General features: G+C 47.0%; 1 protein-coding gene across 6 annotated transcripts in view; it reads right to left on the bottom strand.

Annotated features, from left to right (window-relative positions):
- Positions 1 to 598: 598 nt before the first annotated feature.
- Positions 599 to 21656, bottom strand: part of LOC103189033 (myc box-dependent-interacting protein 1) — a 38338-nt gene continuing 17280 nt past the window's right edge. Inside the window, exons 7-19 of one of the 6 annotated variants that reach the window (XM_042336255.1) lie at positions 20577 to 20669; positions 17449 to 17534; positions 15141 to 15216; positions 13861 to 13940; positions 11832 to 11967; positions 9750 to 9878; positions 6879 to 6986; positions 5903 to 5926; positions 5062 to 5187; positions 3604 to 3678; positions 2619 to 2744; positions 2036 to 2137; positions 599 to 1189 (exon numbers count right to left, since the gene is read on the bottom strand). In XM_042336255.1, coding sequence (XP_042192189.1) covers positions 1082 to 1189; positions 2036 to 2137; positions 2619 to 2744; positions 3604 to 3678; positions 5062 to 5187; positions 5903 to 5926; positions 6879 to 6986; positions 9750 to 9878; positions 11832 to 11967; positions 13861 to 13940; positions 15141 to 15216; positions 17449 to 17534; positions 20577 to 20669 — 1269 coding nt within the window. In that variant the 3' untranslated portion in view covers positions 599 to 1081. The remainder of the gene's footprint in view (positions 1190 to 2035; positions 2138 to 2618; positions 2745 to 3603; positions 3679 to 5061; positions 5188 to 5902; positions 5927 to 6878; positions 6987 to 9749; positions 9879 to 11831; positions 11968 to 13860; positions 13941 to 15140; positions 15217 to 17448; positions 17535 to 20576; positions 20670 to 21656) is intronic. The other 5 variants (XM_042336257.1, XM_042336256.1, XM_042336258.1 and 2 more) reach the window with 5 other exon arrangements.

The raw sequence follows: 21656 nt of genomic DNA, 5'->3' as shown, positions 1-21656 counted from the left end.
AGAGGGAGGGCAAAATAGAAACAGAAAGAGAAATGGACAGAGAGAGAGAGTGAGCGAGGCGAAGGAGAAAACGAAAATGAGAGAAAGTAAAAGAGAGGAAGGGAGGAGTGCAATGATGACAAAACAGAGAGAGAGAGAATGAAGGAAGGAAAACAGGGAAGGAAGGGAAAAGTGAAGAGAGAGAGAGAGAGAGAGAGAGAGAAAGAGAGCGACTCAAAGAGTTGGGAACCACATGGTACTACTGGGTGGCAGGGGATGGGGAGCAAAGGAGGGAGAGAGGAAAAGATTGAGAACTAAAATCCAGTCAGAGTTTGTATCCTGCCCCACTATTTCCCGCCTTTCACGTCCCGAGGCGCTGGACAGTCAGGGATTTGGACCCGAGCTGGGAGTTGGGATCAGGAGGAGCTGGAGCGCGGTTGGGGGGGGGTAGGGGGGGTGTCTGAAAGCGCGGTCGAAGAGGAGGGGGATCTTGAGACTTGAAGCAAGACTCAAATGAAAAAAACACACTCACACACACACACAAAGCTTTTTGCAAGTAAAAAATAAAATCGGTTCTAAACCCTTAAACCTATCCCACCTGCCCCCACCCACCCACCCTTTCAGACCACGTAATACCTTATAATAATCTAGTCGTTTATCCTGAAATTGCCACAATAGGATTTTCATGCAGACAATGCGAAGAAAGAGTAAAATTGCAGAGAAGATCACATTTGTTTCGTTACATGTGGGTTTTTTTTTTGTTTTAAAAAGGAGCCCGGTTGTACTTTCGCAGAGGGGCACACACACGTGTAACCGGGCTTAAACCTCTCGCTGAACGATCCGAAAGGCGGGCGTGTCAGCTTTTGTGTCTTAAACTCAATATGTCCCTATGTCAGTATACGTGGGACTGGCCGGGCCTCAGATGTACAGTGTTGGCAAGATTCTACATTGGGGCAGGGGGCGGGGAGGGGAGGGGTTGTATGTTGGGGAGATTTTCACCCCATAGGTTTCAGTTCCTCCAAATCTCCCTTCTCTCTCTTCCCTCCACCCCCCCCCGCCCACGCGCGCACGCACACCACCACCCGGTCGATCGCTTGCCGGATTACTGCACTCGTTCCGTGAAGTTCTCTGGGAAAACTCCCCGAAGAGATTTGAGGTCTTTGTCCTGGTTCCAGTCGACCTGCCGGATTCCCATCAGCCAGCCGTCATCCTGACCGGGGAGAGATAGGGAGAGAAACAACAACAAGTTACATTTACTCAGCGTCTGACTTTCACGTCGGGAGGACGTCCCAAGGCGCTGGACGGTCAGGGATTTGGACCCGAGCTGGGGAGCTGGGATCAGGAGGGGCTGGAGGGCGGGGAGGGTAGGGGTAGGAGGGTGACCAAAGGCGCGGTCGATGAGGAGGGTCTTGAGACGGGCCTTGAAGGAGGCGAGGGAGAGGGCGAGGCGAAGAAAGAAGGGGCGGTGGAGGAGAGAAAAGGGGATACACCTGAGCATAGGATCGGAAGCAATCCCTGAATACAATACAAGTGTTTCTGGCGCGAAACAGACCCTAACAGAGCTCGGAAGGTTGAAGGGACAAATGGCATTTACAGCCTTAGCTGTTAATGGTTAAAATTACTCAGTGCTTCTCTCAGATTCTCTCTCATCCAGGAAATAGGACAGAAAGGAGTCAGAATGTGGATCTGGCCCTAGGGGGAGACAAAGCTCGTGTGTTGCACGCACTGATGTTCAGGGTATGAATTCTCCACAGCCTGAACGCGATAATAATCCTCGCATTTGATACGGAGCCAAATCATCCGTTTGAGACGTCTCAAAGCGCTTCGCAAGATACACTGTAAAGGTTGCCTCAGGTTTCGCCCCACCCACCCCGGGAATCTCTTGTGTGGCGAGCGCTCTAACCACGACGCGGTATTACTCCACAGTAACAACGGGCTGTAATAGCCTTAAACCCAACCGCTAAGATTAAGGCAACAAGCCAGAACATTCACCCCAGCCTCGTGCACTGCAGCCCTGATCCCAATAACAGGGAACAAATAAGCAAAAGCTCCTCACCTGCTCGTCTGGGTTTTCGTACGAAACTACGTAAACCAAGTCGCCCATTTTGAGGTTCAGCTCATCGGTGTCTGTGGAATTATAGTCGTGCAGAGCTCGGACCTGGGGAGACCAGGGAGGAAGGAAGGAACGATCAGGGAAGTCTGGACTGGTTACAGCCCTTTTTTTCCCCCTCGGAGACGGGATAATAATGCAGTAAACCTGGCACAAGTCTGATCTTCACAAACAGTATAATCGCCCAAGTCCTACCCCTGGCCAAGTCCCCTTCAAGAGTTTATAGTCTCTGCAAGTTTGACATATCTCATACTTTGCATGAGGCCAAGCCAGGGGTGGGGATGGGGGAGCACGGTCGAAGAGGAAAGTCTTCAGGTGCGACCTGAAGATGGGGAAGGATGGGTTGAGGCGGAGAGATTCAGGGAGTTGTTCCAGAGTTTGGGGGCGAGTGGAGCGGAGGGCACGAGGGACAAGCAGGAGTCCCGCCAGAGCCAGTCGAGCGGAGGCAGCGGGTAGTGGGTTGGGGAGTAAGCAGGTCGGAGAGGTAGGGAGGGAGGTGCCAGGTGAGAGGTTCAAACTCCAGCCTCACCTTGAACTGAAACCCAGGAGGGAAGTCACTGGGCTCAGAAGGAACGGTGTCGTACACAGCTCCGTTGGCAGCGCCCTGAAGCGTATCGCTCACCACGGCCGGCAAAGACTCCTGCGACTTGGGAGCCTGAAACACGGAAGAGTACAAAAGGTAAGCAGAGAGTCGCAATGAGTCAAAACAGCATCAAAGATCATATTAATAGTATTTGATACAGCGCCTTATCACATCTTCGAGACGTCTCAAAGCGCTTCACAGAATATACTGTTAAGTGAATTGACTGTATATTTTGTGGGCGAAACTCGGCAGCCAATTGCGCACAGATGCGTCCCCACAAACAGCCGTGGATTGAGTGACCAAATTGTTGTTCTTTTTTATTTTTGGAAGGATTCTTACCCACGCAAAGCGATCCGCTAATCGACTAACAACTGGGTTCCTACTTAGGGCTGGTAAACAGAGGGGTGCAGAGTAAGGACACGTGCCTTAGGTTCCGTCCCGCCCGAGAATTGAACCTGGGTCTACTCGCTTGCGAGGCTAGTGCTCTAACCAATACGTTACAGGAATCTAAAGGCACGAAGGTCCAAATTTCAAGGGGTTGTGTTTAGGGCAAATCTCTTGAAAGAAAAGTCAAGCCCTTTGAGTAGAGGGGTGGGGGGGCGGGGGGAAAGAGTGTGATCATGGCAAAAGAGTCCACATTGAAGTCCATGTAGTCCTTGGATGCCTCAGTGAAGAAAGCTGATGTTTATTTTATTACATCTGATATAATCAGGTTCTACTGGAAGCTGACTCACGCCACGGAGAGGGGGCGGAGGTGCGGAGGGAGGGGTGGTAACAATAAAACAAAGAAATTCATCAGCAACTACAAAACCCAGGGTTTCAAAACGCTTGACTAAAGGGTTTAAAGGGGTCCGATCTTTTGCACTCAGCCGCTGAACAATACTCCACTTTACGTTAAAAAAAATTTAAATAGAGATTTTGAGGTGCCTACAGTTCCTCTGGCTCCGTCTCCAACTGCACCTTCCTTCTCTACCGCTTCGCTGCTCACCGGTCCTTCTGCCGCTGGCTGAAGACAGAAAGAGAGAGAGAGAAAGTTGACTTGAGAAAGTTCACTGAAGCCAATTGCTGGCCAGTCCTGGGAACACCCTGAAACCAATGTTAATCCCTTACTGAACAGGCAGACTGTTTCGTGCGTCAGTGCCTGCTGCACCTCACACACACACTGACACACACAGACACACACACGCACAGACACAAAAAATGCTAGACGAAAAAAGACCAAGATCTAGTTCGCCTTCCACCTTCCTGGTGGTCGCATGCACGTAGGTCCTGTATCACCCACGTCGACCAAGGTCAGGGAGAGGAAGAGAGAAAGAGAGGGAGCGAGAATAATAACAATAATCATCCTTGTATTTGATACGGCGCCTTATCAGGTCTTCGAGACGTCTCAAAGCGCTTCACAGCATGTACCTTAAATTGAATGGACTGTTGTTTATTTTGTGGGCGAAACGCAGCAGCAAATTGCGCTCAGCAGCATCCCCACAGTCGTGGATTGAGTGACCAAATTTATTATTATTATTATATTCTTTAAAAATAGAGAGAGAGATATAGGGAGAGAAATCCATTGTTCAAACCACAAGGGACACGAAAAGTCTTAGCTGCTTCTCTCCGAACTTGCAATGAATGGAATAAAAACTTCACACTCGCACGCAAAACATCTTCTGAAAGGGGAGACTTGCTTCCAAATACTAACGTCTGGGAAACCAACGACGAATTCTATAAGATAAGGTTTCCTACCGTGCACATGAGGGCATCTATAGCATCACCACTACTCTGCACTATAGACTAAGCAACAGTGCAAGGAACCCGTTGGAAGACTTGGTACAATCCGCTACCGCTGCGCTACATACAAGGGTGGTTTTATTTTTATTCAACAAAGAAAAGCCAAAAGAATATTTTGCAATCCTCCCCTCCTCCAAGATGTCCTCTAGGATTCAACACAATGATGGAGGCGGAGGGTTAGATAGCACACAGGACCTGGCATTCAGAGCTCAATGCATTTAACAGCAGCAACTTAAGAATTGTACACACATTATTATACAGTAAAACTCGCACAAGTCAGATCTGTATAAATAGTATCATCACCTAAGTCGTATATCTGCCCAAGTCCCGTTGAATTTCCTATTATTTAATCCTAATAATACTTGCATTTGATACAGCGCCTCACCACGTCTTCGAGACGTCTGAAAGCATTTCACAGAAGGTACTGTAAAGTGAGCTGAATGTATTTTGTTGACGAAATACAAGTTTCACATAAATCATACTTTGCATAAGTCATATTGAATGTATGGTCCCAACTGATACACGACTTAGGTGAGGTTTTCTGTATAGAACAGAAGCACGGCACAGATATTAGCCTATTAGCTAATACACAGTCCTTGGCACTTACTACGACAGGATCACACTCAGCCTCCGCGGGCTGGCTGAATTGTACAGACCAGTCTGGCGTAAAGCCCATCTCGCAAGAACTATCTCCCAAATTGGTGTTAAGGTTTTGATCCAAAGAGGTGGAGCCCTTTTTCAGTGAAGAAACGAGAGGGAGATGGGGTGGCCATGAGAGTAGGGAAGAAAGAAAGAGGAAGACTGTAGAGACATGAAATGGTCCAGAGATTTACAGAGATGCTGAAGGATGGGGTGGAGGGAGGAGATGAGGCACATTGCAACACCGCAGCTATGGGGGGGTGTGGGGTAGGGAAATCGCACATAGAATCTTACAGCGCAAAAGGAGGCCCTTCGGCCCTATACCGGCTCTTCGAAACAGCTTCCAACTAGTCCCACTCCCCCGTTCTTACCCCCCACAGTTCTGCAAATCTTCCCCTTTCAAATACCTATCCAATTCCCTTTGGAAAGCTACCATTGAATCTGCTTCCACCACCCTTTCAGGCAGTGCGTTCCAGACCGTAAGACCGTAACTGGCTGGGGATGACCCAAACATTTACTGGCCTCAACGCGCCAGTTGGCAGAAACAGTTTTAACCCAAAGCAGCTACAGTGTGGAACTCAAAATAAGGGGAGATAGACAGCTTTTGATCAAGACTATGATTTACACCTTAGGAGTAAGAGCACAATGGCCCAAACTGTCCAGCCAGGTGGTTGCGTCAGCTCATGAGTACAATGTACCTTCAAAAAAGAACTATACCCTGGCAAACAGAGACAAGACAGGATACAGACAATTTACGTGATCGATCGATAGTATTGAGAATGCGGTAATTAATGATCCATGTATCTTACCTCCCACATGTCCCAAGGTAAGGACTGAGCATGTTAAAGAACAAAACAGGCAAGAAAATCAGTTAGTGACACGTCTCGGCAAACACAAAGGTTAGATTTTTAAAAAAATTATTCTGCATTCATCATTGCGAGGATGAAACACACGGGTTAAAAACGCAGGCGAGGTGGGTGTGTACACAAGGAGTGCGACCGGATAGCCAGCACCATTTGGTTGCCACGGGATAGAATCAATGTGTGACCGAATTAGACGAGGGTTTCAATGTTGCAGAGACTTAGCGGAAGTGGTTTGCGGATAGAAAGTAAAGTCCTAACGGAACATAAAATATCAAAACCAACATCTTGTAAGCGGAAACATTTTCACAAACACCCACTTCTCCATATCGGTCGCTCACACTTCTGAAGATAACTGAAGCTCTGAGACATCTTAACCCAATAAGGCACTTACTTGCACCTTATTATCAATTAATGAATAATATTATTACTATTAGTGATCTGCGCAGGCAACAGTGTGCAGCTGTAACACTTTCAATAAAAATCTTTTACTAAAGAACTTTAAAATCACAAATGGACGAAAAGTTATTTCCAATTCTTCCGCCCCCCCCACCCATCCATCCCCAACTCAATAGCACGTTGGTGAACGCAACTTGACTCAGCAGTTGTATAATAATGAACAGCTCAAGGTTTCAATGCAAGACTCGGGCCAGGAGCCTTGTTGTATCTGTACAGCAAGCCCCTCCCTCGAGATGAAGTTGAACTCTATTCTATTCTCTATTCCCCCCTCTCCCCCCCAAGGCAAAGGTTGAGAATCTGACCACTGCTAGGTTCAAAGCTCAGCTACGATCTTAGTCCCGAGTCAGGCGGTTCCAAACACAAGGTCCCAGAACACAAGTCAGCCATTACCGGCCTGACTCTCAGACCCGATCTAACAGAGCACGAGGGACAGTCACTAACTGGAGTCAAGCTTAGCCAAACCAACCTGAGAGGCTGATGAAGGTATTCCCGCTGTATTGGCCCCTGGCTTCAAAGGGTCAAAATTCAGGTCCAATAGACTTCCTTCATCCGCTAGAGGCCCAACAGCCTCAAACTTGGAAGGGCGGGAGAGAGGGAGGGAGGGAGGCAGGGAAATAAAACAAACATGCATTTATTCGTCACACAAGTCAAAGGGTTGGTAACGGTTTCAGGGTACAACGTACAAAGGTGCACATGTCGGTCAGGACTGTGGAGCAGAGTTGGCTTTTTTTTTAAAAATACGTTAAAAAAAAGGCCAACAGACAACACTGTGAACAATGTGAATGAAGCAACACGATGCATCAACGTAGGCTTGAAGGAGAAAAGTACGAGCGTTAAAATTACTTACAAAACACATTGCACTGATCTCTGTGGCCGGACTGAAAGCTGAACATGGATTACCATAGACTGTACAGAACGGGAAACAGCCGCTTCAGTCCAAATAGTCTCTGCCTGCGTTTATACTCCATATACGCACCCCTTCTTTATTTGGGTTGAAGGAAGGAGCAAATCTAGCCAAATCCATTTCTCTCGCACTCGCTTGGTCCATCTTGATTCTCAAACCACCTAATTTAATTTCCCCCCCAAACTAAACAATCCCAAGACCTCAAGGCCAATTGGCTCAGGATTTTCCGCAGGAGAAATAGGAGGGTTAGAAGTTTGAAGGATATTTCTACGCTCAGCGGCTTGGTAAGTTCTGGGATTCCTTACCACAGGTGGAGCAATAAAACCCCTCAAAAGTGAACTGGGATAAACACTCAGAGCAGAGAAGCATCGAGGGCATAAGAGCAATCAATTTAACAATATCAGGTTACATTGGATTAAATTAAATTGGGCAGAGAGATGTTGGCCCTATCTTTTTCCTGAGCTGAAAACGTCCAGGTCTGTAAGTGCTTCAAGCAGCGGACATCTGATAAAACCGTCCACATCTTGTTGAGCTCGTCTTGAACCATTTAGTTATTTATTTTTTATTGCGGATGCAGTTTTGCAGCAACAAAACCAAATCCACTGTGAGTTTATAAACCGCTCCACGTTTAAGGCACATCAAACCTGCTGAAAGGCTGTTCGAATGCACATATGGGGTTCCAGTTCAAACGACAACAACAACACCACCTTGCATTTACATGGAGCCCTTCACTCCATCCCGGAGTGCCTCACGGCAGGGGAAAGAGAAGGGAAGGGGAGAAAACAAGTGTACTTCACAAAGTGGGACAGGAATTGGCTCCAGGAAGGATTTTTGCTTGTGGTACGGGGGAAAAGGGAAATAAAAATCCCTTTTACACTGAAAATAATGCATCATGCCCCCAATTGTACTTGGTGCCTGAAATTGTTATTTCAGTTGTTTCCTACTTTTCCCGCCACCCCATTCCATTCCATCCATATAAAATATAGTCTTTCCCTTTGTGGCTATTTGTGGGGACAATGTTGTCCCCAAACACTGTGGCTGCTGCGATCGTCTGACAAAAAAAAGTCACTACACTTTAGAGTAAATGCTGTGGAGCACTTTGAGACGCAATTAATTAATCACTTTGCAATTGCACACAGCAGTGTCCCAAAAAGTCGTGGATTGAGTGACCAAATTATTATTATTATTATATTTTTTGAAGAGATTATTACCCCCGGAAAAGGGATCCGCCAATCGACTAACAACCGGGTTCCTCCTTACTGCGGCGTAAATAGAGGTGTGTGGAGTAAGGAAACTTGCCCAAGGTTTCGCCCCGCCCGGGAATCGAACCCGGGTCCTCTCGCTTGCGATTCGAGTGCTCTAACTACTGAGTTACAGGACTCCAGTTCCCAGCTTCGCAACAAATAAATCTCTGCACTGCGCTTGCTGTAAGGAGCCTTTAAACAAACAAAAAAAATGCTCATAGAATTAGAGTTCTTCAAGATTCTGGAGAACTAATAGCGAATTGGAGAAGTTCCCCTTTCAAAAAGGTCAAACAATTTCTCGATGTTCTCGAAAAGGCACCAGCGACAAAGCTGAGCCCAAGAATCAAAGGGATGAGCTTCAAGGAGAGAATGGGTATTTTCATCGCTGTAGGCTTGAGACTTATACAATATTAATTGCACAGATGGGACAAGCTCGAAACAAAGACAGCGGACTGGTTTCATGAACAATATTAGGAAAAAATATCTTCACTGAAATGGCCAGAACCAGTCTAGTGAGTAGAGAGAGAGATAGTTTTTTTTGGGTCAGCCGGGTGTCCGACACACGTGGAAACCCATCACCTTGTGCTTAAGAGTCTCCAAACCAAGCTGAGATTTCCACGCCTCCCACCTAGACATGGAAATCCCAGAGATAGATTGTTGGAATGGATGCACTCTCTCTCGCTCTCTCTCCCTGGAGGGATGCACCCTGCCTACCTAATTCCAGAGAGTGTTAGGCGCAGGTTGGCAAGAGCTGAGGTTTGGGGGGAGCCCAGAGTGTGCGCTGGGGGTGACTGCTGGAGACTAACCAGCGAAAACCACACAGAGGGAGACAAAGTGGATTAAATATAAGGTACAATGGCTGGTCTTCTCATCTTCCAATAACCTGGTACATCAGGACACACCGAGGGAGATTATTAATGTCCCCTCAGGGACATTCCAGGAGAGAGATTCACTGAGTGACTGATAGATGGTATTAAAAACACCACGACTCACAACGAGCAATGGAACGAGAACTAAGAGTTAAAACTAGTGCAGAACATGCATCATGCTTCATGCGGATGGAGGTGAGTGAAACAAGACCAGGCGGGGGAGGGTGGGATGATGGGGGTTAGCACGACGGAGATGGTGGGTGGTAATGAGATCACAACAACAACAACAACACCAAGGTAGGCGAAGAGGGCTGGCTAACCTTCGATGGTGTGGTCACACTTATCTCGGGGATAAAATTGTCGTCAAACAGATTGAGGATATTTTCTTGCTTGACCTCCTTGGATGGTGTGCTCTTGGGTGGGGGAGGAACAGGAGGCCCCTTCCTATTCTGCGTGTGCACAACGGGAGTAAAGAGATCAACAGCGGGAGACAACCCAGCGTAGAGCGTTCCCGCACGCGGGATACCAGGCTGGCAATCACCAGCGCCAACGCTATAACGCCACAAGTCACAAGTCACACACCAACTGCACTGGAGCACGACACAAGGGAGCAGAGTTGGCGGGCATGACAAGACAACAACAAATTAGATTCGCACGGCGTCGTTCACATCAGGAGGACGTCCCAAAGCGCTGGACAGTCAGGGATCCGAGCTGTGGTTGGGATCAGGAGGGGTGGAGGGGGCAGTGAGGGTAAGGGTGAGAGGGTGACTGAAGGCACGGTCGAAGAGGAGGGTCTTGAGATGGATCTTGAAGGAGCCGAGGGAGGTTGAGGGGGGATGGAGTTCCAAAGGGTGGGACAAGTGTTACTGAGGCAAGAGATCAGAACAAGGTGTGTTGGACAAGGAGACAGAACATTAAAGACAGATTGGCGCTAGTTAATTATTATATTATTATCATGATTATTATTATAAGGGAGACCGGTCACTTGCGTACTGTCAGCAAGGTCACGGCTTCCTTCCTTTGCCACTCGAACAACACAGGTTCCCCCACCCCTCCTCCCCCCGCCTCCCACAAACACAAAGTCAAACTGCTCGTTAACATTCACTGCTGAGCATGAGCTCAGTGAACGACTGCACAGAGTTTAGTACCAGTTTGCTGGCAGCTCAGAGTCACTGGAGGCACTCATTGAGACACTCAACCTCCAGCATTACCACTCAACAGACTGAAAGACACTCAGAGTTAGACCTGTAGGGTAGCCCTGGGACATCAAATAGGGAGTAATAATACAGATACTATAAGCGCGTCAACTCAGATGGTATGGGATGGGCGGGAGGGAGGGGAAAGAGCTGACAGGGAATGATATTAGAAATTTGATTCTGAGCCAACAAGGCCACGGCAGGTTGAGTCACACTGGGAGAATGTTGTCTCTCGAAAAAGTAAAAAAATTTTTTAAAAGAAAGCAATTTTCAAAAGTAGTTTGTAATGCAGGGGGGACAGACGGGGGCGGGGGAGAGGAAAGAAGAGAATGGGATAGAGACAGAAAAAGACTTGTGCTTGTAAAAAAAAAATAATCTATCCTTCAGTCACAACAAAACATTCAACATCTGTTGGATTCATTCAGCCGGTCCCAACGGAGTGATTTGGACCAGAAATTCCACTTTGACAGCAGGCTCTCCTCTCCGCCCTCTTTCTCTCTCCCCCATGACACACACATAGTTGACTCACAGCTCGTAAACACACAGAAGCACCAGAAAATTTGCTCGTATTTACTGTCTCAGGACCTAAGCTCCTCATGCTCCGAAATTTTAAGTAAGAAAATCGGAGGCATCCTTAAAGCCAAGGCCTGACTCCTTCCCCAATACCAGGCAAGTTCGAAGTTCACTTGCTATGGTAGAGCCAAGGCTGTACAAAAGCCACCAAAATGAGAGGGGGGGAGAGGTTTGGTACACTGCTCAACAGTCTCCCCTCTTCATAGTTTTATTTAAGATGCTCCCACGCTCAGACAGTTCCTATTTTAAAAAAAAACGCTAGTATTGAAAGATCTAAAGGAAAGGGTTTGAAGGCACCAACAACTGAATGCAGAAGGCAATCGGACGGGTTAACGACATTCATCGCAAAAAAATGTAAACCAAGAGGAAGGACTTGAGACGGACCATGAAGGAGGAGAGGGAGGGGGGGGGCGAAGGGAATGCGTGATGGGAGTTCCAAAGTGTAGCTGCTCACTGTACTTTCCCAACACGGTCACGATGCTCTTGTCACCGGTCAAGATTGAAAGAAGCAAGACAAGGGAAGTTTGCAGGAAGGACTTGACATCATAAAAGGTAAAGAACACCTCTCGGTTGGCAAGTGTCCCCTTCCCCCCACTCCCCCCCTTCCCCCCACCTCCCCTTTCCCCTCGTTACCTGTGTTGGTGACTTGGGGACAGGAGGGACTTGCTGGGCGGGAGGACACACAGCCAGCACGTGGTTAGTCTGTTTCACCTCTGGACTCGTTGGAGGAGACTCTTCCACCGTTGGGGTCACCGACTTCTCAGGGCCACTGTGGGTGCAAACACGCACAGCAACAAAAACTGTAATAGTCAATAATAATAATAATAATAATAATCCTCTGGTGGGCTGTGGCGATACTATGCCTCTCCTCCTCAAGGTGCTAGCTCCATGGATGACTGCTCCACCGCTCAGCTTGGCAATAATAATAATAATAATAGTAATTTGTTTAAGGAGGAGGCCTCAAAGCACTTCATGGGATTTTCTGTAGAATACGAACCGACAGCATTTCAAAGACGAACACACCAGCCAATGCATACAGCAATGTCCCACAAATAGTCATGAAGTAACAGATAAGTTTTTTTTCCATGGTGGATTGTTGGCCAGGACAATCCACCATCCTTGCCTTTGATATAGCGCCTTATCATGTCATTGAGACGTCTCGAAGCGCTTCACAGAATACACTGTAACGTGTAGTGACTGTGTATTTTGTAGTTTGTGTGCAAAACGCGGCAGCCAATCGCACACAGCAGCGTCCCCACAAACAGTCGTGGAATGAGCGATCAAATTATTGTTAAAATGTGCGTGGAATAGCGATGCAAATTGAAAATGGCCAGGAACACGTGTGGAGAAAGACTTGGCGATTAAAATCGACACAGAAGGAAAAGCTGTCCCCTGTGCGATCAGATCCACAGGGAGTCATCCAAAGATCCTCATTAATGACAGCCAAGTCCACATGTTCCACCGCCCTAACCAAGATTACTCGAGCATGACTCAATCACACCACAGCTACACAATTAATGAAGCGGACGACCAACTTCCCTCAGCTCCTCAGCAAAGTCCACACAGAAGAAGAAAGAGTGTTTGCAGCAGTACTTTGACTATCAGTGAACAGAGAGAAATTGCCCTTCACCCCATTCTACCTCTACAACCTTCTGCCTCTCGCTCCGCCCGACACCAGGCTATTTCAGGTCCCCCACCCGATCTGCCATCGGCGGCCGATCCTTCAGCCATTCTGCCCCATTCCACTCTCTGGAACTCTATCCCAGAGACCCTCTGCCTCCCCCTCCCTCCATCCATCTTGAAAGCTTGGCCTAATTTTTGACCGGGCAGTCGATCATCTTTATGAAGAGCGTGCGTGAGAGAGAGAGAGAAAAAAAAGATTGCACTCAGATGAAACGAAATAGTGTCTCAGAGAAGATGACTAATAAAGCCAAAAGGGTCCACCACAGTGTTCAAAAAGGCATTAGACTCATGATCGGTCTGACTGGCTTGAAATACAGTATTTAAGTACTTCAGCACCCAGTTTCTGAGCTGTACCTTATATAATAATAATAATCATCCTTGTAATTGATACAGCATCTTGTCATGCCTTTGAAATGTCTCAAAGCGGTTCACCGAATATATTGTAAAGTTAATTGACTGTATGTTTTGTGGGCGCAACACGGCAGCCGATTGCGAACAGCGGCGTCCCCACAAACAGTCGTGGATAGAGTGACCGAATTAATTTCTAACATTTATTTTTTGAAGGGATTATTAACCCCAGAAAAGCAGTTCCTACTTACTGCGAGGTAAAGAGAGGCGCCTGGAGGAAGGAAACTTGCCTAAGGTTTCACCCTGAATGAATCTATGACGGGTGGGGCTCGGCAGGCAAGTGAGAACTTGAGACTAGATTTCTCCAAAGTGACCAAAGCATGACTCCCATTACATCCTTCTTTTCCTACCACCCCACCCACCCCAATCAATAACTAAAATCTAGTTAAAAAAAAATTCTAAAACAAAGCACCACAGTTGTTCAATAGTAATAATAATCCTAGCATTTGATACAGCGCCTTATCACATCTTTGAGACGTCTCAAAGCGCTTCACAGAATATACTGTAAAGTGGATTTACTGTGCATTCTGTGGGCGAAACCCAATGGTTAGGATAAGACGCCTTCACCAACCTTATTGCTTTGACAGGCAGAGGCTTGCCACTGTGTTGATGTTCAAGTTGCAGCATTACACCATTGAGATTCTGGTTGAGCTGTGAATACACAAACCAGCGAGGAATGGTCAGTATAGAGAATACCCCGTGGAACACGTCAGACTGGCTCTGTCACTCCAAGAGCTCCGTATACTCCGGTCTCCAGCTCAGAAAGTCATGGGTTTGAGCCCCACATTGGGCCTCTAGGCTTCTACTTTGAGCCAGAAGTCAACTCCCTTCTCTTTTCGATTAGCGTCATGGGATCTTTAATGTCTACCTGAGCAGATGGATGGGACCGCTGTTTAACGTCTCATCCAAAAGATGGTACCTCCGACAATGCAAACCTCCGCCACCACCGCCCCCCTCCACCACCCCAGCGCTCCATCCATTGGAGCGTTAGCTTAGACTGTACGAGTTCAAGGCCCAACGTGGGATTTGAACCCACAAGCTTCTGACTCAGAGGTGAGAGTGCTACCACTGAGCCAGGCTGACATATGAGACTGACCGAGCCAGACTAATACAATTGGCAAAACACCAGTGTGTAGAATTTCGATCGAGATTCTCAAATTAAAAAAAGGACAAATGGGGAACGCAATCTTTCCATTTGACTCAAAACTTGGCCGACATCTGACAGCTGAACAGCTGTCCTCACTGTAACTCTACGCTAATGCTACACAGTCACAGCTCAAAGAACGACTTATTCCCCAGAACAGGAATGAGATAATAAAAGTAATAATACTCGCATTTGATATAGCGCCTGATCACGTCGTTGAGACGTCTCAAAGTGCTTCACAGGATACACTGTGAAGTGGAATGACTGCATATTTTGGGGGGGAAAACGCAGCAGCCAATTGCGCACGGCAGCGCAATGTGGATTGAGTGACCACATTTTTTTTCGGAGGGATTATTAGCTCGGAAAGCGAACAATCAGGTTCCTACTCGCTGCTGGGTAAAGAGGCGTGCGTGTGGAGTAAGGAAACTTGCCTAAGAGTTCGCCCTGCCCGGGAATCGAATTTGGTCCTTTGGCTTGCGAGGCGAGCTCGCTACTCTATGGGACACCACACAAACTCTGGAGAGGTGTTCAAAAAGCACATTTTGACATGTAGGTACACACTGTTAAGAAAAAAAAAGTAATGTTCCGTCCGTGCAATTTTTCCAGATGGGTTTGGTTACTGTACTCTCCGCTGAAAATGCTTTGCCGGTCTTTTTTTTAATATTTAAGAAGAAAGGAAACAGTGGAACGTGAGCAGAATTAATTACCTTGCCCATTTCTTTGTGAAAATTCTCTTCCAGTCCGGCTATGCTTTGGAATGTGTTCACGTAAAAGCCCACACGACTGGAAAAGAGGAAGGTACAGGGGGGAGACAAATAAGTGCGTGTGCAAAAGGTTTAGTAACTGCAAGACCTGAAACTCAAACAAAAATTGAATTCCTTGGGGACACAATTCCTGTTCACAGGACTGGAAAGACCATTGCAGCCATGATGATGGTAAGTAATGCTACACTCAACCGGCTCACAAACCCCGGATGAATCAATTTTATTCTCCAAATCACGACATCCAACCCTTCTCAAACTTCCTCACCCAATCTGTCCCACGTCCTCCCTGCTTCCGCTCATCCGTAATAAAGGGAGAAAGTTTATCTTCTCTTTCAGAATAGTGGCATGGGACCAGCACTACATTGGAGGGTTGGACTAGATGGGAGTTCAATGTCCCGACGTGGGGCTCGAACCCACAACCTTCTGACTCGGGAGGCGATAAAGGGGGAAGATAGACAGGAACGAGACTTCTGAATCTTTGCATGTAATTAATTCCGGGAAGCTGCTGAGCTGCAGCCCTTTCTCAAGTGATCCCTTGTGCCATCTGTGTCCAATCTGCAGAGCATTTGTGTGTGGGCGGGTGGGCTGGGCTGCAGGGATTAACATATAGGTACCTCCTGTGTTGCTGGGAAATGATGGCAGGCAAAAGCAAAAATATACAATTACATACAATTAGCTTTTAAACACTGGTTACTCTTTTTGGTAAACCCCTTCCTCCCCCATTGCACCAGCCTTGAAGGCTGTAACGTAAAGTGGACACAACACAACATTGCAAGACAGTAAACGACAGGATTCCCGTCATGGACTTGAAAACACATTGTTAATCTGCTCCTAGATAATACTGTCGTATTTATCTTTGTGTTCCTAGCACAGTCTGTCCACTCATTCAGCCCCCACTCCCACCCCCGCGGTTATAATCAAAATATTAACTTCATGTCGATGGGATTAATCCTTTGAACGCACAAAGTTTTTAAATCGCTCTCTATAGCCTGCTCTAACCACTCCCCTCCACCCCTACACCTAACTAATAATTGTTCTTCACTGACACGTACACAGAACTCCTCAACAGAGAACAAAAGTGGGGCGATGGTGGGAGGGAATGGGGGGAGAAAGGAGAGAATCGTTAAGACTGAACAACAGAGGCTGATGGACTTTGATATAGCGCCTTAACACGTCGGAAGGTCATCTCAAAGCGCTTCACAGGATTTACTGTGAAATGGAGTGACTGTATTTGTAGGTAAAATGCAGTAGCACAATTGAACACAGCAACGTCCCGCAAACAGCCATGATACGAATAACCAATTTTATTTGGGGGACTGTTGGTCAGGACGCCGGAGAGTGAGAGAAAAATTTGCTTTTCTTTTTGAATAGCACTGCGGGATCTTTAACGTCCACCTGAACAGTCAAGAGGGAACCTTGGTTTAATATCTCATCCGAATAATAATAATGCTTACATTTGCTATAGCAAAGACATCCCAAAGAGCTTCAGAGAATATACTGAAAAGTGGAATATTTTGTGCGCGAAAAACACAGCAGCCGGTTTTCGCACAGCAACGTCCCAAAGGACATCCGGAGGACGAGATTTGACTGCGTCGGACAACGACCTTGAATTGGCAGTGAGCCCGATCAAACCGCTAGGTTACACAGTAGAAGATCGAACTTGAGCCGCAAGATAAAAATAACTGGATTAACAAACATTATTGGTGATTGGGTGGAAAGAGAGAGAGAGAGGCGGAAAGAGAGAGAGAGAAAACGGATGTGGCATTTGAAAACTGGATTCGTTCCCTGAAATGGTGACTAAGATTTAGTATCACGACTACACACTAGTGGTCAGTTCAAGATCCTCATGCTCATCTTCAAATTCCTTCATGCCTGGCACCTCCCTACCTCTCCAACCTGCTTACTGCCCAACTCACTACCCGCTGCCTCCGCTCGACTGGCTCCGGACTCCTGCTCGGCTCTCGTGCCATCTGTTCCACCATCGGTGGCCGCACTTTCAACCACTACGCCCTGAAAGACTGGAACACTCTCCCTCTATCCCTCCACCTTCCCCCTCCTTCCCATCTTCAGGTAGCGGCCTGAAGTCCTTCCTCTTTGACCGTGCCTTACAGGGGCGCTGTGTAAATGCAAGTTGTTGTCATTGTTGGTCACTGCAATCTTAAGAGACAGCACAGAACACTCAAAGTGGAGTTGATGAAGGGTTCCTTGGCCCAATCTGATCTCAAGGTGACGAAGGAAGGGTTTCACCCACCTGTTCCACAGGGAGGGCAGCTCCTCTTGCAAGTCGATGTTAATTTCTTCAAATACTTTCTGGGCTTTTAAAAACTCCTCTTCTGCCTTTAAAACAACAACAAGCAATGCCCAAAAAACAAACAGTGAGTCACATCAAAACAATCTGCTATACCGACTACGAGACCGTCTAAGCTCGATGAGGGTTAGACTGTGGAGTGCGGCGACTGTGTATTGTAGGGAAACTCGAGTATTTTCATTGAATATTATAAACGCACACAGGCATTTCACAAGAGAAAAATTAGCGAGTGTGTGATATATATGGGTCGGATAGATAACCTTGCATTTGATATAGCACCTAATGCGAGTGTGTGTGTATCTGTCTCTCTTTCCCCACTCCCTTTGGAGGGGGGGGGGGAGGGATAGTGACACAAACACAAACACACATTCCGAGGTGTACTTCACCCTCCAACTTACCTGTGAGAGAGGAGATTGGTGCCACAAGATAACGCATACTTAAATATGGGTGGGGGGAAAGGGAGAGGAAGAGGGAATGAGCAGAAGGAAATGACATAAACAGGTCTTAATTCAAAACTCAGTTTGTTCCCTGGAACTCTAACCTGCTTCATTCTTCTACTTCTCGTCTAATTGCAACAACAGCTCTGTGCTAATTCTCTCACCTCCTCACAAAATTCCTTTTTCACAGGCACAGCGATCAGTATACAGTATACAGTAATAAAAACCTTGCCTTTAATACAAGTACCTTGCACATAGGACAACATGCTCAAAGTGCTGTATATAGACAGGGACAGACACCGAGCGAGGCTGTGGGTCTGGAGATGACCACAGACACGGGTCAAAAAGGCAGGTTCTCAGAAGCTGAAACACTGGCTGAATTGTATCCTGTACACTGAGGCGAATTGCACCAAAAAAAAACAGCTAACTCAACTCCATGTCGCAGGGTTTACTGGACAAACAATTCAGGTCACTGGAGGACAGTTCACTGGCTAGTTAGCAGCAGGAACCCACCCTTGGGATTGCGATAAGATCGAAGTATTATATAAAATACTATATAAAAGAATTCTACATTGTATGCATTCAAGCATTAGAGCCACGACCATTAGCAATGCTTCCAGCAGTTACACAGCCAGAGAAGACAGACAGACGCCCGCATTTTCAAGGCTTGAATATTAAAAAGCAGGTCACCCAAAAAAGGTCGCAAAATCTCTTTAAGGGAGAGGTATTGATGGGACTGTTATTAATAGCTGCATTCCTGCGGAAAGCCGCCCCATCAGCATTTACTCTGCAGCAGTGCGGATTCAGCATCCGCCACGGCCTTGCTCCTTCCTCCCTACCTTTGTGACCTGTTAATTCCATCGAGCCCTGCCCCGACCTGCTCCATGTCCCCCACCCGGCACTCCACGCCATCGATGGTCGGGGCCTTCAGCCTTTCTGCCCCCACCCTTTGGAACTCCATCCCACAGTCCCTTCCCCTCGCTCCCTCCCTCGCCTCCTTCAAAGCCCCGTCTCAAGATCCTCTTTTTCTATCGCGCCCTCAGTCACCCTCCTACCTCTACCCTGTCTGCCTGCCCGCCACCCCTACCGATCCCAACCCTCCCTGCTCAGGTCCAAATTCCTTGACTGTCCAGCCCTTTGGGACGTCCTCCCGCGTAAATGTAATTTGTGGCTGTTGTTGAAGCGACCAAAACCAGATTAAGATCACCGTCTCATTCCCAATTCAGACAGTGCCAATTCAACTCAACGGCCCCGTTCAAGTCTGTTACCGAGCACCGAAATGTTCTACGTCAGTCATAGACATCAATTTGCAATTTCAACGCCTCTTGATACATCCTCCCGACATGAAAGGAAAAGATATTGAACCAGAACAGCATCTAGGCTTAGAGGCTAAGAGATCAGTCAACCCACACAGAGAAAGTTATCCTCCCTTATTTTTTCTTCCTCATCTAAATGCACACTGGGAGAGTTGTGCAAGTGTAGAATTCACTGCCCCAAAAGTGTTGTAGGAGTCGGAACATTTAAAATACAGCAAAATCCTGATAACTCAATTCTGGCGAAACTCTAGTCAGTAGTGTCCCGCAAACAGTCGTGGATTACGTGACCAAATTGTATTATTTTTTTCAAGTGAATATTACTCCCGGAAAGGCCATCCACAATCGACTTAACAACCCAAGTCCTCTCACTTGTGAGGCAAGTGCTCTAACTAATAAGCTTTAACTTGTCACTCCCACTTAAGTCATCATGCTGTCTATTTCCTGACCACATCTATTTATGCGTTTGTACATATGCTAACTCACCACTCCTAATAACTCATCACTGAGCCCTTTTCCCTTGGAGTGACAAGCTATCAAATTACTGTATATATGAGAGAGAGAGAGAGAGAGAAGGGATGAATATTTGGTAGCTGGAGGGGAGAGTATTAAGAACACTGTGAAAGGGTATCAAGTTTCACATCAGCTGTGATCTAATAAAAGGATGGTACGAGTTGGAATGGTCTCTGGCTCCTAAGTTCACTTCAGCTGTTTTGACTTTTCACTGCGGTTTTGCGGAACACAGTTGGCGTGGATTAGCTGCTGCTCTTGCCTGCATGACCGAACACACTAGTTCATAAAAATTATTCTTGCATCTGATACAGCGCATAATCATGTCGTCGAGACGTCTCAAAGCGCTTCACAGAATATACTGTGAAGTGGATAGACTGGACTTTATGGGCGAAACGCAGCAGCCAATTGCACGCAGCAGTGTCCCACAAACAGTGGTGGATTGAATGACCGCTTGGTTTTTTAAAAAAGACTATTACCCCCAGAAAGCGATCCACCAATCGACTAACAACCAGGTTCCTACTTACTGCTAGGTAAACAGAGGCGTGTGGAGTAAGGAAACTTGCCTAAGGTTTTGCCCTGCCCGGGAATCAGACCCGGGTCCCCTCGCTTGCGAGGAGAGGGCTCTAACTGCTACGCAACAGGACTCCTATATGCTCAAATCAAACAGATGCTGTGCATTCTGCTTACCTAATTCTGGAAAGCATTGGTAAAAAAAACACCGAGGAAGTAGCACTAAACAAAAAAGGCAATCAGTCAACGAATCGGACCCCACCACATCACACAAAGGCAGAAAGGAAAGATGCGTCACCTGGTTTCGGAGCAGGTTGGATTGTGCAACGATATGAGCCACAAGTTTTCCCTGGCACCACTGAGGCGCAGCTTTCTCAAGCAGCGAGACAGGCTAGGCGGGAGGGGGAGGAGGGGAGGAGAGGGAGGGAGAAAAAACACACACAAAAAAAAGCAGAGAGGAGATTATAGCGAGAGTAACAGGCATTAAATGAATTGCATTGCGTTAAAAATATCCACACAGCACCAAGCTAAGCTTCTGCTCAGCAAAACCGGTTGTTAACCAGAGCTGCAAACAAGTAACAAGACAAGAATTGTTAGTCACACCACAGCGTTAATTTAATGAACAGCGCATTTCCCCATAAACATTGCAGCACAAACGCAACAAAGTTAGGAACCTTATTAGGACAGGGTAAATAGCTGGAGCGAGCTGCTTTCTGCCAAAGAGTTGGCAAGTCAGTGAGTAACAAGAGGATACAAATTGAAGGTAACAGAGAGAGAGAGAGAGAGAGGGAAAAAAATATTTGAGAGGTTAGAAGATTTCATCGCATTATTTAACACAGAGGATTGCTGGAATATAAGATGCTTTCTCACAACAAACGGCTTCTGAAGGCTGAATTCCAAGGTGGATAGATTTTTATTAAGTAAGGGCATTTGGGGATGTGGGATGAGGACAGGGTATTTAGCATTGTGCGGGATTTACTGCTAGGGAAACATGATTACTGATACAACTATCCCAATTGATGGAGCTCACTGAGAACATAGGAACAGGAGTAGGCCATTCAGCTCCTCGAGCCTGTTCCATGGTTCGGTTTGATCATGGCTGATCTATAGCTCAACTCCAATTGCCCACTGAAAGCCACCAGTGTCTCACGCTCTGTTCAACTCAACCTCGTCCCCATCATCTCCCCTCCGGAAGTCATCTCCACACAGCGGGGTAAGGTTCCCCGAGCATACCAAAGAGATTTCAAAATCCTCTGCGGGTGTCGCCTCCGAACTGTACAGAAGACAGGAATTGCAGGCGGTACGATTCAGTGACAGGAATCGCCACGAGATGGTTGCAGGAGGCACGGGCCATTGGCCTCGTATCTTTCGTTCAATC

The sequence above is a fragment of the Callorhinchus milii genome, unplaced genomic scaffold, assembly GCF_018977255.1.
Source record: "Callorhinchus milii isolate IMCB2004 unplaced genomic scaffold, IMCB_Cmil_1.0 Scaffold6, whole genome shotgun sequence".
Classification (NCBI taxonomy): domain Eukaryota; kingdom Metazoa; phylum Chordata; class Chondrichthyes; order Chimaeriformes; family Callorhinchidae; genus Callorhinchus; species Callorhinchus milii.
Note: the sequence above shows the minus strand (reverse complement) of the source record. Positions and strands in the feature narration are given on the sequence as shown.